We start from the raw sequence: 15976 nt of genomic DNA, 5'->3' as shown, positions 1-15976 counted from the left end.
CAATGCAAACTTTTGTTAAAAAATACCCGAGTCTGTATCGGTGATGTCTACCAACTGGAAATCATGGGACGATGGACTGAGAGGCCTGGGAAGGTTTTGGGATGGCCAGTCTTCCACTCCAAGTATAAGTTTCCCATAGGCAGATCTAGGATCAGCGTACCCTGCCCCATTCCTAACCATAACTGTTCAGGTGAAAACTGTTGATCTAACCTTAATCAGCACCTACGGGCAATTCCTTGTTTGTCTGAGGAGTATGAAGTGGGTGGACCCTCATAAGAGGTGTTGACAAAGTCTTCACTGTCCAGACACTTCTGTCTCCATACACAGTCCCTCCTCTCCCTCTTTCACCTCTCTTCCCCCTTTTCCTTCGCTCCAGCCCTCACTAGCCCATGCTTCAGGAGCTCTGGAGACTCCCAATCCAGTCATCCTCCTCACAAACACAGGAAACATCATGGCCAACTGCAGCAGCGTCTCCAGACTTTTCCTCCTGGCCCTCCTCTGCCTCTGGGTAGCCACCCTCCACTCAGGTAAGTTTCCTGCCGGACGGGGTGTCTCCTGGTTGTCCTTGTATTAGTCATGGGAAGGAGTGTAAAATATAATACATACATCTATTTGGTCTTCACATGTTGAATATCCCAAGTGTGAATGCATAAAAAAAAAGTCCACACAATTATAAGTGTATTTATTACAATGTTATGAGAATTTATAATGTTTAGACATTGCCTTATTTAGACCTCACTGTAAGAGGACAAGGGAGTGGATTGATTGAAGGGGCAATGGGAGAACAGTGTTTTGGTTGTTTAGTCTTTTGTAGAGATGTGGATTAGAAATGACAGCGGGTGTGCTTGTGAAAAACACTCAAGATTTGCCACCAGAAATGCAGGGGTTGTTGATGAAGTCAGTTGTTCGGAAGTTGAAGGCAGAAAATATGCTCTCTGCTTTTTCTTTTGCTCCAACAAACACATCAAGTAGTCTATTATGTGCAATTTCAGTGACGTTCAAATTTTATTCAAATCGAATACATTATTTCTGTGGACAAATAATCAGAGTATTGGGGAAATATGGTCATATTTAGCTGAGCTCAGGGTGTGTACGTATCATTTCCCCCCCACTATTGACCTAGAGGCCTGGTTGCGAGAGCCCTTGCACTCTAAATGATGCAGTTGTTTGAGCAAAGGGACGTTTGGAGACAAAGCTAGTCTTTGACCAACACGGTGACTCACTTGCTTTCATAATGCCTCATGTTTAGAAATAGTTAAATATGAGCGGAGCTTACCCCAAAGTTAAGCTCACCGTTGACATTTAAATTACTTGCACTGATGAAATGGTTGAAAATGACACCAATACTTGGAATTTAATGTCTCTTTTACTAACTGTGTAAGAGTCGTTTAAAAAAAAACAAGAACCCCTTTGAACCATCTTTGTTTGTGCGTGTGGTTTACTGCAGCTCAAGACACAGAATCAGCAGATTCGCTGGAAGTCTCACCTTCTCGTTTTTTTTCTCGTTCTATTTCCCCTTGTTTGTGTCTTTCAATCTTTCTCTCTCCCTCCATTTCTCTCTAGCTCTATATTTCTCTCTCTAGCTCTATATCCCTCCATTTCTCCCTCTAGCTCTATAATCCCTCCATTTCTTTCTCTATTTTTCTTTCTAGTTCTCTCTCTGTTTACCGCTTCCTCTCTCCGTTTACTACTCTCTTTCTCCTTTCGTTTCTGTCTCCTACTCACACCTATGTGATAAGCCTAAGGAGAGGCATGGGAAAAGAGGGGATTCCACAAAGCCGGGGATTGTGAGGGCCTTGGGAACGCAGAACAGCAGCACTAAAGCCCTAGGGGTCAGGGCAAGGGTTAAAGCCACAGCATGCCACGAGAAACATGGCACTTTTTCCTCCAAACAATGACCTGTACACAACTGTCAGTAGGCAGTGAGGTGGAACAATGACAGCAGTGAGCTTTAGACATCAATGTCATGTCGGAGAGTCTAACGCTAGAATGATAGTTACACACCTAAGCATTTTTAGGATGAGCTGGTTGGTTTGATAAAGTCTTTCTCGAAACAATGACCTGTACAACACTGTTTCTTGGCATGCCCTGGGACAATGTACTGTAGGTTTTTGTGACCGGGCTGAGCTTTTGACATCAATATCATGTGGGAGAATGTAGCGCTAGGATGGCGTTGTCTAACGCTAGAATGATAGTTACACACCTGTAGCATCGTAGGATGAGTTGGTTGGTTTGATAAAGAAAGGTTTTGTAGACAAGTGTTGAGGTGTTACTGAACTCGCAGTTTCTTAGTTGATCTACGTTTACATGATCATGATGTTCAGTTTAACATTTAACTTGGAACTGCATTGTCTCTTTAAAACTGCACTTCCGTTTATGATTTGTTCTTTTGGTGATTTAGTATTTCCTGTGCCAATGATATGTCTGTGGTCTCACAAGCATAAGATTCTGTAAGCACCACCACAATCCGCACCCCACAAGATCAGCAAATCTCCGAGATGACTCATATGAGTGACGTGAATGACGACTACATGTTGTTTTGGACCCACTAATTTCCTCTGACTGCTGTCATGGCTGGAACACAAGCTGCTTACTAAACTGTTTCCACCAAATCTTCCTTACCTCATTTTATTTCCTCTTTACGACTCCTGACTTATCTAGCTCGTTCATCTCTTAGTGGTCACCTAAGAAAAGTAAACGAGGAAAGAACAGTTTTAACAGTATTTGGACCCAAACAAAAGTACTCCTACGTTCCGCTTCCAGAGACCCAAGCCCTCATCTCTTAGTGGTCACTGAAGGGAAGTAGATTAGAACAGAAAGCTGTTTAGAATTATTTGGACGCAGCCATAGTACACTGCCTCTGTACTAACCTCCCATAGACCCCTCATCTCTTTGTTTCAGCTTGTATTAGTCGTATGTATGGTATACACCGTCCAATGAAATGCTTACTTGCAGGTTCCTTCTCCACAATGCAACAATAAGAAATAATAAAAGATAAGAATACGAACATAAAGTAAATGGCTCAGTAGAATAGAATACATTTTAGCATAAGTATAATACAGGAAGGCACAATTTACAGTCCGATATTTAGACTAAAAATAATTGATTTATAGTCCAGTGATCACTGAAGTAAAGTACACAATAAAAGGAAGGTGTTTTACAGTAATGGGACCCAGCCATAGTATACCCTCCTTGCCAATTTGTGGCCTTTACCAGCCTACAGGTTGTGATGAGAGCTCTGGTATAAATTCTGAACCTCACAAACACACAGGATATTTGTAGCTATCGCCCTGTGTTTTGTCAGATGGGGTGTGGAGGAAGGAGGAGCAGACCCCCACCTGGGAGGCAGTCAAAGGGGTGAGGCGAGGGCACGGGCACAGGCGATGCCCCTTTTGGAGGTGGGCACAGCCGCAGGACCAGATTGCCCGGGTGGTGTGGCGTTCACATACACCCGTTTGCAATCTCTGTCATCTCTCAGGGGCGTGTGAAATCCTGACTGGACTGGAGAGGTCAAAGCCACCAACGTCTGTTTTTAGTGTCTGAGAGCAGCCTTCTCCTACTGTCTGTGGTCCGTTGACATGTCTAGGTCAAACTACAGTAGCTGACAGGGACAAGAGGCACATAAGACTGAGATGGCAAGTTCCATCATGGGATTTCAGTGAGGTAGACTTTAGATGTGACGCAGATTAGCTGTGTAGGTTAGTGGAGTTTGGACCTGTTCCTCTGGGTGAATGAGACATGGAGGTATGCCCTAGCTTAACTGCAAAACCGTGGAAATGCCCACATAATGTCAGAGTGACAGAGAGCCTATGGGCTTCCTTACCGCATACTAGATGTGATACTCATGTTCGTGTCTTGTCACAGATTGGTCGTGTGTAGACCCAGGTAGAAGGATTTGGTAGTCTGGTATTACCTGAAACCAGTAGCGAGAACACCTTTGGAAACTGCGTCATGAGAATAGATATAGCTCAGTGTCAATCTGTGTAAATGGAAGACGGAGATGATTCAGCTAGCCAACGGTAGCGCTGCGGTCAAACCTGGGAGCCATTACTGGAAATTACGGAGAAGCAAATTTATCCTACCCTCCTTGATGAGGCGAACAAACACCAACGGAAAAAACATCACAGTGCTTTTTTTCTCCCCGTATTTATTAAACCAAGCTGTCCAAGGAGGCAAAACCTTTTCACACACACAGACTATTTGATAAACAACCTTGTTTTTGACGTCCAGTGCCCGGCCATTCTAGGGGCTGGGGCTACTGTAGGTTTGGGGCTGGCCGGCCGTTAACGGTTGGAGCCTGCCTCTACTGCAGCCCTGCAGCCGCCCTCCCTGACCGCACAAGCAGCCTTTTGTGCCCCTGGCTGAAGGCCTCATTGATGGCAGGGCTGGCAGCGGCCCAGGGCTCCGTACCTGCAGCTAACCCCTGCACAGGAAGGCACACGCTAACAGAAGAGTCAACACACTGCAGTAGAAATACTCAGAAATACTCACCCCGCCTATACCCCGCCTGGGTAAAGGCCGCAGTACACAGGCCATCACTAAACTCTGAAAATCTCACAACCAAGTATTCCCACTCACCATTTGATCATCTTGAAAATACACATAACCAAACGTATCACTTCATAAAGATTGTCGGGGTATAGCCGGAGTACACACGCCATCACCAACAGGGTTATCTATCACTGAGTTTGTGTGTGGTGTTGGAATTATGAGTCGTAGTGATGGGCCACAATGGACAAGTCTTTGGACATTATACTGTTTTTATCTTTGCTAGTTGGAATTTATTTGTTCTTATGAGGGAGACGATCTTTTGAAGTGATATGTTTGGTTATGTGTATTTCCATGATGATCAAATAGAACGTGGTAGCTATGGTGAGTGGGAATGCTTGGTTGTGAGATTTTTCAGTAAGGTTATGAAGTTGGCTTTATAGCTGGAAGGTAAATATGTCTGTAAATAACCTGGGTGTAAATATGTATGGTTATGTTGGTATGCGAAGCGTAAGCGTGGGTAGGTTGAGTTGGTGAGTGGGTGGTGTGTGTGTGTGTGTGTGTGTGTGTGTGTGTGTGCATGCATACATCCGTTTGTGGACATGTTGTTTTTCTTTGAAGATTGGGATCGAATGTTCGCCTTTTATTTAGAATTTTTAAAAAGGCAAGGTCGCTCAGCTGTGCACTTAAAACAAAAGCCATCGGGGACACAGTGTTTCTCAGATCATTGGAGCGAATCATCATGTTGCAGTTTAGTCAATTCAATTGGCCTTATCCAGAATCCACTCTTAGTTACATTTACATTTACGTTTTACATATTTAGCAGACGCTCTTATCCAGAGCGACTTACAGGAGCAATTAGGGTTAAGTGCCTTGCTTAAGGGCACATCGACAGATTTTTCACCTAGTCGGCTCGGGGATTAGAACCAGCGACCTTTCTAGTTCTCTTGATCCTTCCCTTCTACTGAGGTAGTGAGAGAGGGAGAGCTTTTTAAGAGATCTGGATCATGTTTCCAAGGCTACTATGTTGTGAAAAGTCGCGTAGCACCTCCATGCTAGGACCTGTGGAATGTGGGTGAAAGATGCAGGAGAGACAGAGGAGAGAGGGGAGATGGAGATGGAGAGAAGAGCGAGGTATGTGGAGGAGTTGCGTGAGCACACAGTGGAGGCTACCTGTACTGTGTACAGATGGTGCTGATCGCCTACAAAGACATCCTTTCAGGCCCTGGTCTGAGGCTGCTAGCAGAGCAGCACAGAAAAGCTATTCAAATCAAATCAAATGGTATTTGTCACGTGCCGAATACAACAGGTGTAGACCTTACAGTGAAATGATTACTTACAAGCCCTTAACCAACAATGCAGTTTTAAGAAAAATAAGTGTTAAGTAAACATTAGATAAGTAAAAAATAAAAGCAATAAAATAACAGTAGCGAGGCTATATACAGGGGGTACCGGTACAGAGCCAATGTGCGGGGGCACCGGTTAGTCGACGTAATATGTACATGTAGGTAGAGTTAAAGTGACTATGCATAGATAATAAACAGAGTAGCAGCAGCGTAAAAGAGGGGGTGGGGGGGACAATGCAAATTAGTCCGGGGAGCCATTTGATTAGCTGTTCAGGAGTCTTATGGCTTGGGGGTAGAAGCTGTTAAGAAGCCTTTTGGACCTAGACTTGGCGATCCGGTACCGCTTGCCATGCGGTAGCAGAGAGAACAGTCTATGACTAGGGTGGCTGGAGTCTTTGACAATTTTTAGGACCTTCCTCTGACACGCCTGGTATAGAGGTCCTGGATGGCAGGAAGCTTGGCCCCAGTGATGTACTGGGCCGTACGCACTACCCTCTGTAGTGCCTTGCAGTCGTAGGCCGAGCAGTTGCCATACCAGGCGGTGATGCAACCAGTCAGGATGCTCTCGATGGTGCAGCTGTAGAACCTTTTGAGGATCTGAGGACCCATGCCAAATCTTTTCAGTCTCCTGAGGGGGAATAGGCTTTGTCGTGCCCTCTTTACGACTGTCTTGGTGTGTTTGGACCATGATAGTTTGTTGGTTATGTGGACACCAAGGAACTTGAAGGTCTCAACCTGCTCCACTACAGGCCCGGCGATGAGAATGGGGGCGTGCTCGGTCCATCTTTTCCTGTAGTCCACAATCATCTCCTTTGTCTTGATCACGTTGAGGGAGAGGTTGTTATCCTGGCACCACACGGCCAGGTCTCTGACCTCCTCCCTATAGGCTGTGATCAGGCCTACCACCATTGTGTCGTCGGCAAACTCAATGATGGTGTTGGAGTCGTGCTTGGCCGTGCAGTCATGGGTGAACAGGGAGTACGGGAGGGGACTGAGCACGCACCCCTGAGGGGCCCCCGTGTTTGTTGAGGATCAGCGTGGCAGATGTGTTGTTACCTACCGTTACCACCTGGGGGCGGCGCGTCAGGAAGTCCAGGATCCAGTTGCAGAGGGAGGTGTTTAGTCCCAGGGTCCTTAGCTTAGTGATGAGCTTTGAGGGCACTATGGTGTTGAACACTGAGCTGTAGTCAATGAATAGCATTCTCACGTAGGTGTTCCTTTTGTCCAGGTGGGAAAGGGCAGTGTGGAGTACAATAGAGATTGCGTCATCGGTGGATCTGTTGGGGCGGTATGCAAATTGGAGTGGTTCTAGGGTTTCTGGGATGATGGTGTTGATGTGAGCCATGACCAGCCTTTCAAAGCACTTCATGGCTACAGACGTCAGTGCTATGGGTCTGTAGTCATTTAGGCAGGTTACCTTAGTGTTCTTGGGCACAGGGACTATGGTGGTCTGCTTGAAACATGTTGGTATTACAGACTCAGTCAGGGACAGGTTGAAAATGTCAGTGAAGACACTTGCCAGTTGGTCAGCGCATGCTCGGAGTACACGTCCTGGTAATCTATCTGGCCCTGCGGCCTTGTGATTGTTGACCTGTTTAAAGGTCTTGCTCACATCGGCTACAGAGAGCATGATTACACAGTCGTCCAGAACAGCTGATGCTCTCATGCATGCTTCAGTGTTGCTTTCCTCGAAGCGAGCATAGAAGTGATTTAGCTCCTCTGGTAGGCTCGTGTCACTGGGCTGCTCGCGGCTGTGCTTCCCTTTGTAGTCTGTAATAGTTTGCAAGCCCTGCCACATCCGACAAGCGTCGGAGCTGGTGTAGTACGATTCAATCTTAGTCCTGTATTGACGCTTTGCCTGTTTGATGGTTCGTCGGAGGGCATAGCAGGATTTCTTATAAGCGTCCGGGTTAGAGTCCCGCTCCTTAAAAGCGGTAGCTCTACCCTTTAGCTCAGTGCGGATGTTGCCTGTAATCCATGGCTTCTGGTTGGAGTATGTACGTACGGTCACTGTGGGGACGACGTCATCAATGCATTTATTGATGAAGCCAGTGACTGATGTGGTGTACTCCTCAAAGCCATCGGAATCTCTGAACATATTCCAGTCTGTGCTAGCAAAACAGTCCTGTGGCTTAGCATCTGCGTCATCTGACCACTTCTGCGTCATCTGAGTCACTGGTGCTTCCTGCTTTAGTTTTTTCTTGTAAGCAGGAATCAGGAGGATAGAATTATGGTCAGATTTGCCAAATGGAGGGTGTGGGAGATCTTTGTACGCGTCTCTGTGTGTGGAGTAAAGGTAGTCTAGCGTTATCTTCCCTCTGGTTGCACATTTAACATGCTGGTAGAAATGAGGTAAATGGATTTAAGTTTCCCTGCATTAGTCCCCGGCCACTAGGAGGGCCACCTCTGGACGAGCGTTTTCCTGTTTGCTAATGGCCTTATACAGCTCGTTGAGTGTGGCCTTAGTACCAGCATCTGTTTGTGGTGGTAAATAGACAGCTACGAAAAATATAGATGAAAACAATCTTGGTAAATAGTGTGGTCTACAGCTTATCATGAGATACTCTACTTCAGGTGAGCAAAAGCTCGAGACTTCCTTAATATTCTATTTCGTTCCACCAATTCTGTGCCTTTTGACAAGTAAAAATTTTAATATTCTGTCATAAATAGCACATGTTCAACTTCATAAAAAACATGTTTCCCCATTTCAATAGGTTAAATAAAACAATTACTATAGTAAGTGCCCTATTAAGTGTCAAATAAAGTAACAGGGTTGATGATTTTTTTCTTAAATCCCCATGTGACCGTGGGAATGGAAGCTTGTTGTGTGTAACAAGGAGTGGCAAATGAATGCAAGCTTCACAAAACAAATTAAATTGTTAACATTCCTAGCCTGTCTATCTATGGGTAACAGGGTTGACATGTTTTTCTCGCCCCGCTCAGTCTTCCACCACAAAACACCAGAAAATTGCCAAAAAGAGTAGAACCAGCTCACCTGCTTTTACTCTATGATTTGATTATTAGATATTCAATGTTTCTTTTGAAAAAAAAATATTTTAAAAGGAATAGTTTCACCATATTAAAACGCGAGTTCAGTTCACATAACAGGGTTGGCTTTAAAATGACCTTAAAATGAATCCCTAATCACATAAAATAAATCAAAATCTTTGTCAAAGCAACATTAACTAGGGCTTTACAATGATGGTGACACTTGGAGACATTTTGGGATTAAGTTTGTGAAAATCTTCCTAGAAGTGACAGGGTTGACGGAGGGACTTGTCAAAATACAGATTTATTGAATTATCCGTGATCTATATTAATGGTACTTAATTTAAAATCATAGGCTTTAAATTTAAATATTGATGCACAATTTCTACTTAAAATATCAAAGAGACGCAAAAGGCACTCTTTTCGTGGAATGAACCACTAGCTTAGCAGCTTTCCACTGCAGTATCAAAGACTGGGGCTAAAAGTAGATTATCAGACACTCAAGAAGAAGGTCTGATTTCATTATTACTGAAATAGGATACAAGTGGAAAATATAAAGATCCAGTCCATTCAAAAAATTGGAGGCCCCTTACACTTCAGTGTTGTGATGCAAAAATTCTAGCAAAATGTATAGCGCATAGAATAAAAAAGGTATTGTCGGATATTATTCATTCTAATCAGACAGGTTTTTTACATGGGCAGCAGGTAGCTTAGTGGTTAAGAGCGTTGTGCCAGTAACCGAAAGGTCGCTGGTTCTAATCCCCGAGCCGACTAGGTGAAAAATCTGTCGATGTGCCCTTGAGTAAGGCACTTAACGCTAATTGCTCCTGTAAGTCGCTCTGGATAAGAGCATCTGCTAAATGACTAAAATGTTAAATGTAAGATACATTGGAGATAATATAAGGCAAGTCCTGGAAACAATAGAACACTATGGAAAATCTGGGAAACCAGGCCTGCTATTCATAGCAGACTTCGAAAAGGCATTTGATAAAGTACGACTGGGGTTTATATATAAATGCCTGGAGCATTTCAATTTTGGAGAATATCTTATAAAATGGGTCAAAATCATGTATAGTAACCCTAGGTGTAAAATATTTCTCAGAAAGTTTTAAACTGTCGAGGAGTGAAACAAGGTTGTCCACTATCGGTATATCTATATATAATGGCCATCGAGATGTTAGCTATTAAAATCAGATTCCAACAATAATATCAAGGGATTAGAAATCCAGGGCTTAAAAACAAAGGTGTCATTGTACGCTGATGATTCATGTGTTCTTTTAAATCCACAACTAGGATCCCTCCACAGCCTCATAGAGGATCTAGATACATTTTCTAACCTCTCTGGATTACAACCAAATTATGACAAATGTACTATATTACATATAGGATCACTAAAAAATACAATTTTTACATTACCATGTAGTTTACCAATAAAATGGTCTGATGGTGATGTGGATATACTCGGAATACATATCCCAAAGGAAATAAATGATCTCACTCCAATACATTTTAATAGAAAGTTAGCAAAAATAGATAAGATCTTGCTACCATGGAAAGGTAAATACCTGTCAATTTGTGGAAAAATCACCCTGATGAACTCTTTAGTATTATCCCAGTTTACCTATTTGCTTATGGTCTTACCTACGCCTAGCGAACAGTTTTTCTTTTTAATTATATGAAAAAAATATATTCCATTTTCTTTGGAATGGCAAGCCAGACAAAATTAAACGGGCCTATTTATATAATGAATATGAATTCAGAGGACAGAAATTATTAAATATGAAAGCATTAGACCTATCACTAAAAGCTTCAGTCATACAAAAGTTATACTTAAATCCGAACTGGTTCTCTAGCAAATTAGAAAGATTGTCTCACCCAATGTTCAAGAATGGCCTTTTTCCCTTTATTCAGATTACAACCTCTCACTTTCAGTTATTTGAAATGGAAATCATCTCCAAAATATCACTATTTCTTAAACAAGCCATATAAAGTTGGTTGCAACAAATATTGTGGACCATATGTCCCCTGTAGCTCAGTTGGTAGAGCATGGTGCTTGCAACGCCAGGGTTGTGGGTTCGTTTCCCACGGGGGGCCATGAAAATGTATGCAGTCACTAACTGTAAGTCGCTCTGGATAAGAGTGTCCGCTAAATGACTCAAATGTAAATGTAAAATGTGGTTAAACTCAAATATGCTATTTTTTTTTGGGACAAAATGTTTAAAAAATGTATAATCTTCGTAAATGATATCATCGGTAGGACTGGTGGAGTTATGTCACACATGCAGCTAACAAAAACATATGGAAATATCTGCTCTACCCAAAATTACAACCAAATAAGTGCAGCCTTACCGCAAAAATGGAAGAGGAAAGTGGAAGGGGGAGAAAGTAAGGAACTTGTCTGTCGGCCTTGCATTAAAGAACATAATTGGTTAAAGAAAACTGTGATAAATAAAAAAGTATACCAGTTTCATTTAAGGACCAAATGATTGACAGCCGTCCCATATAGATTGCAAAATAGTTGGGAAGAGATTTTTGACGTACCGATCCCATGGCATAGTGTTTATGAACTGATACGCAAAACGACACCTGATTCAAAACTTAGAATCTTTCTATTTTAATTATTATATAAAATTCTTGCTACCAATAGAATGTTATTTATATGGGGGATACAATCTTCCCAGCTCTGCAGATTTTGCTGGGAAGAGACAGAATCATTAGATCATTTGTTTTGGTACTGTCCATTTTGTAGCTTGTTTTTGGACACAGGTCCAGGAATGGCTAAAGGATTGCAATATTTACCTGGAGCTAACCTTGCAGATAGCATTACTGGGTGATCTGAAAAGTCATAATCAATCGATCAATAATATAATAATACTTTTAGCAAAAAAATTTATTTTCAATTTACAACCTGTAGAAACAATGAGAATAGAAAGGTTCAGAACTTTTGTAAAACATCACAGTACAGTTGAAAAATATATGGCAAATAGAAATCCAATATGGATGGTGTTAAGAGATAGATGGGTGGTGTTGAATGGGGTTGAAGGATGGGACTAATAACAACTAACAACAACTAATAACAAGATAACTAATAATGTAAGCATACTGTGCCCATAATAAGTATATAGGTTGTAGGTTGGGAGCTTTTGTGAAAGAGCACAGTTAGAAAGATATGGCATATAGAAGCAAACCGGATGGACATCATGAAAATGATCGGAGAGGTTGAGAGTAGAAGAAGTTCAGGAGAAAAAACAAACAAAATATAATTATTGTAAAATTGACTGTCTTTCACAAATGGAAGAAACACAAAAGAAGTGTCAATCTCCCTCGGCCTGGGGCTCCATGCAAGATCTCACCTCGTGGAGTTGCAATGATCATGAGAACGGTGAGGAATCAGCCCAGAACTACACGGGAGGATCTTGTCAATGATCTCAAGGCAGCTGGGACCATAGTCACCAAGAAAACAATTGGTAACACACTACGCTGTGAAGGACTGAAATCCTGCAGCGCCCGCAAGGTCCCCCTGCTCAAGAAAGCACATATACAGGCCCATCTGAAGTTTGCCAATGAACATCTGAATGATTCAGAGGAGAACTGGGTGAAAGTTTTGTGGTCAGATGAGACCAAAATGGAGCTCTTTGGCATCAACTCAACTCGCCGTGTTTGGAGGAGGAGGAATGCTGCCTATGACCCCAAGAACACCATCCACACCGTCAAACATGGAGGTGGAAACATTATGCTTTGGGGGTGTTTTTCTGCTAAGGGGACAGGACAACTTCACCGCATCAAAGGGACGATGGACGGGGCCATGTACCGTCAAATCTTGGGTGAGAACCTCCTTCCCTCAGCCAGGGCATTGAAAATGGGTCGTGGATGGGTATTCCAGCATGACAATGACCTAAAACACACGGCCAAGGCAACAAAGGAGTGGCTCAAGAAGGAGCACATTAAGGTCCTGGAGTGGCCTAGCCAGTCTCCAGACCTTAATCCCATAGAAAATCTGCTGAAGGTTCGAGTTGCCAAACGTCAGCCTCGAAACCTTAATGACTTGGAGAAGATCTGCAAAGAGGAGTGGGACAAAATCCCTCCTGAGATGTGTGCAAACCTGGTGGCCAACTACAAGAAACGTCTGACCTCTGTGATTGCCAACAAGGGTTTTGCCACCAAGTACTAAGTCATGTTTTGCAGAGGGGTCAAATACGTATTTCCCTCATTAAAATGCAAATCAATTTATAACATTTTTGACATGCGTTTTTCTGGATTTTTTTGTTGTTATTCTGTCTCTCACTGTTCAAATAAACCTACCATTAAAAGTATAGACTGATCATGTCTTTGTCAGTGGGCAAACGTACAAAATCAGCAGGGGATTAAATGCTTTTTTCCCTCATTTTTCCCTCACTGTGTGTATGTGTGTATGTATATGTATGTATATATGTGTGTGTGTGTGTGTGTGTGTATATATATAAAACATGGGGGATTGGAAGTGATGTAGACAATTACATTGATGGAAGTTACAATCTATCTGCAATATTAAGCTGATCTACCCCCTAAAAAAAAAAAAAAGACTAGTGCTAACGTAGCTCTGTCAGTACTCTATTTTACGTTCACAGCTCTGTCTCTCACTGACTCTCTGTTAGAGGAACATACATACATTAGCAGCCGCCTCACCAGCAAAACTACTCCTTAGACAAAAAACAAAGTGTAATATAAAATTTCATTTTCAGTTCACACTTTTGCCTCAGGGTTGGTTTTATCTAGTTAATAGTATCTGAACAGCTGAAACTGAAAGTGTAGGGAGTTGCAGGTATGACTGAGCTTGTTGAGTTATACTTTGTTTAACCAGGTAGTCCCATTTTCCAAGGGAGACCTGTACTGTAAAAGTAATGTTTTCCATACTTTTGCACTAAAAATATGTACAAAATGCTACATTTAAACAGTTATAGACTCTTAACTATTTGAACAAGCCCAAATTGTAAACACACACACACTGTTGCACTGTTGTTGTTCACAGAGACCGTGGCAGACCCCGCACCCACTTTACAAGGGGACAACCAGGACATGCTGTCCGGAGAGGGGGCATATGACATCACCACCAAAGACCCCTTCCAGGATATGACGGAGAGAGTGTTCACCTTAGAGTACGAGGACACCACCCACTCACAGGCCATGGACGAGGAGGAAAGTGAGACGAGCACTTCATGTTTTTCTGAACATTTCCCATAACCAGTTAAATTAATATAGAAATGTTATTAATATCAAGAATTTGGGTTATACCCAGAGGATTTAGAAAATAATATATTCTGCAAATATTTGCATGGTAAGAGCCATTGGACAAAGCACACTGGTGGGGTTATTTGTGTCTATCAGTTCATCCACACCACAACCCCTTTACATGTAATGAATTGGTAATAAACCTTACAATTGTAAAGTGTATTGAGACTGTGATGATGCACTTTAAATCAAATGTAACTTTGATTTGACAATCCTACTTTGTACACTAGTGTCAGGTTGGTGGCCTAACCTCTGACCTGTGCTCGTTGTGTGTACTCTGTGTGCCCCTGTATCCAGATGTCCTGGGCCCTGGCGCCATCACAGCCATTGTCATCGCAGTCGTCCTGGGGACTTCAGTCCTCCTCGCCCTCATCATCATCACACTCAGGAAGTTTACTGCTTCCTAGAGCCACTTCCTCTTCCTCTCTCGCTCTCTCTTGCTCTCATTGTCACTTCCATTCATCTATCTTTATTGTTTTTCCCATTCTCTCTACATTCCGTTTCCCTTATACACACACATATTGTGAAAGTGAAACCCTCTACAACCCTGGACAACCCCTGGATGCTATAATGGTATGTGGCAGGTCCCTTTGGCCTTGAAGAGCAACTGACAATGAAATTCCTTCAGACTCTAGCTACTGTAATCATGCTGTTCTTCTTAGCACACGTCCACTATTACATTGTCAATTGGAGACTAAGTGAAAATGTACCTTAAGTGGAAGTTAGGATTTGCACATAAGAGGATATTAGAGACTGGCAGGTTCTTCCAGTGTAAAGTCAGAGCTTTAATATGATTTAATAGTGAAAATTAAAATCCCTTTATTTACTTTATTTGTAATGATCTGTAGTTTATAATTGTGTGTCCAAATGTTTTGTCGAGCTTTGTGATTTGTTTTTGTTGATCTTTGTAGAAGTATTTTTTTTCTGACGGTTATGTTGTATGTTGATGTATCCTGTCTATGTGTTGGTCTTTGTGCATGAAAGGGTGTGATGAGTGTGTCTTTGTGAAGATGTATCCACCATGTTCATTACGTTGCAGTATTACGGAGTTATTTTGAATGATCATATCTCATGAGAGAATAATTTTCCCGATGCCCACAATGTGCTACCATTTGTTGCCAAATAGGTTTTATAAAAGAAACGTTTGCCATTTTCCACTGGAACAAACATATTGATAGTGACCCAAAAATATAACATTTTAAAGATAAATGCTGGCATCAATAAATAAACATAAACAGGGTACTTTGTGTGTTTTTACCTGCAAAGCAAATATTAACCTTGGGTATAAAACGACAGCATGACTGTTGTGTGTTTGTGTATGGGTGTGTGTGTGTGTGTGTGTGATATGATTTTGGGGGGTTGGATGGGATGCATTGTATAATATTTAGATATTCTATATCAGAAGACAACTATTTTCTGTATTACTCTTGCGTTTTACCAATCAACTAATGCTTTTGTAAAACAATAAATATTCTTTAAGGTAATATCACCTGTTTGAACTATGTTTTATATTGTATAAATCAATAAATCACTTCCTACAACCAAAAATTAGTTAGTCTTGTCAATTATTTAAAATGTATATGGGTAATATACTGGTACAGTAAGTTTATCTGTAAGGCAGAATAGAGGGCTTCAATGATCCAATACATAATACAAACAAGTAGTGTTATTGTATCGGATTGATACAATAGCTACTGAAGAGTGGAAGTCACTCACTCACTCACAGGTGCTGGATATGCTAGTCAGCAGCACATGTTTGGCGCTTAGCGAAACTGGAACAAATGAGTCATGGGAACACAATTTTAAAAAACATTCCATCATGGTTCCAGATTAGAACTGGAAAATACCCATATCTTCAGAAACATGGAAATATAATCTATTTATAT

At 42.0% G+C, this 15976-nt stretch overlaps 1 protein-coding gene across 1 annotated transcript; it reads left to right on the top strand.

Annotated features, from left to right (window-relative positions):
* Positions 1-299: 299 nt before the first annotated feature.
* Positions 300-15630, top strand: LOC121534608 (protein SNORC). The gene is made up of 3 exons (XM_041841186.2): positions 300-527; positions 13831-14001; positions 14388-15630. Exons 1-3 carry the CDS (start codon positions 452-454, stop codon positions 14495-14497), a joined length of 357 nt encoding a protein of 118 aa, XP_041697120.1. The 5' UTR covers positions 300-451; the 3' UTR covers positions 14498-15630.
* Positions 15631-15976: the final 346 nt, after the last annotated feature.

This window comes from Coregonus clupeaformis, chromosome 21, assembly GCF_020615455.1.
Source record: "Coregonus clupeaformis isolate EN_2021a chromosome 21, ASM2061545v1, whole genome shotgun sequence".
NCBI lineage: Eukaryota > Metazoa > Chordata > Actinopteri > Salmoniformes > Salmonidae > Coregonus > Coregonus clupeaformis.
The sequence above is the reverse complement of the archived record's forward strand: the minus strand, read 5'-3'. Positions and strand labels throughout refer to the sequence as shown.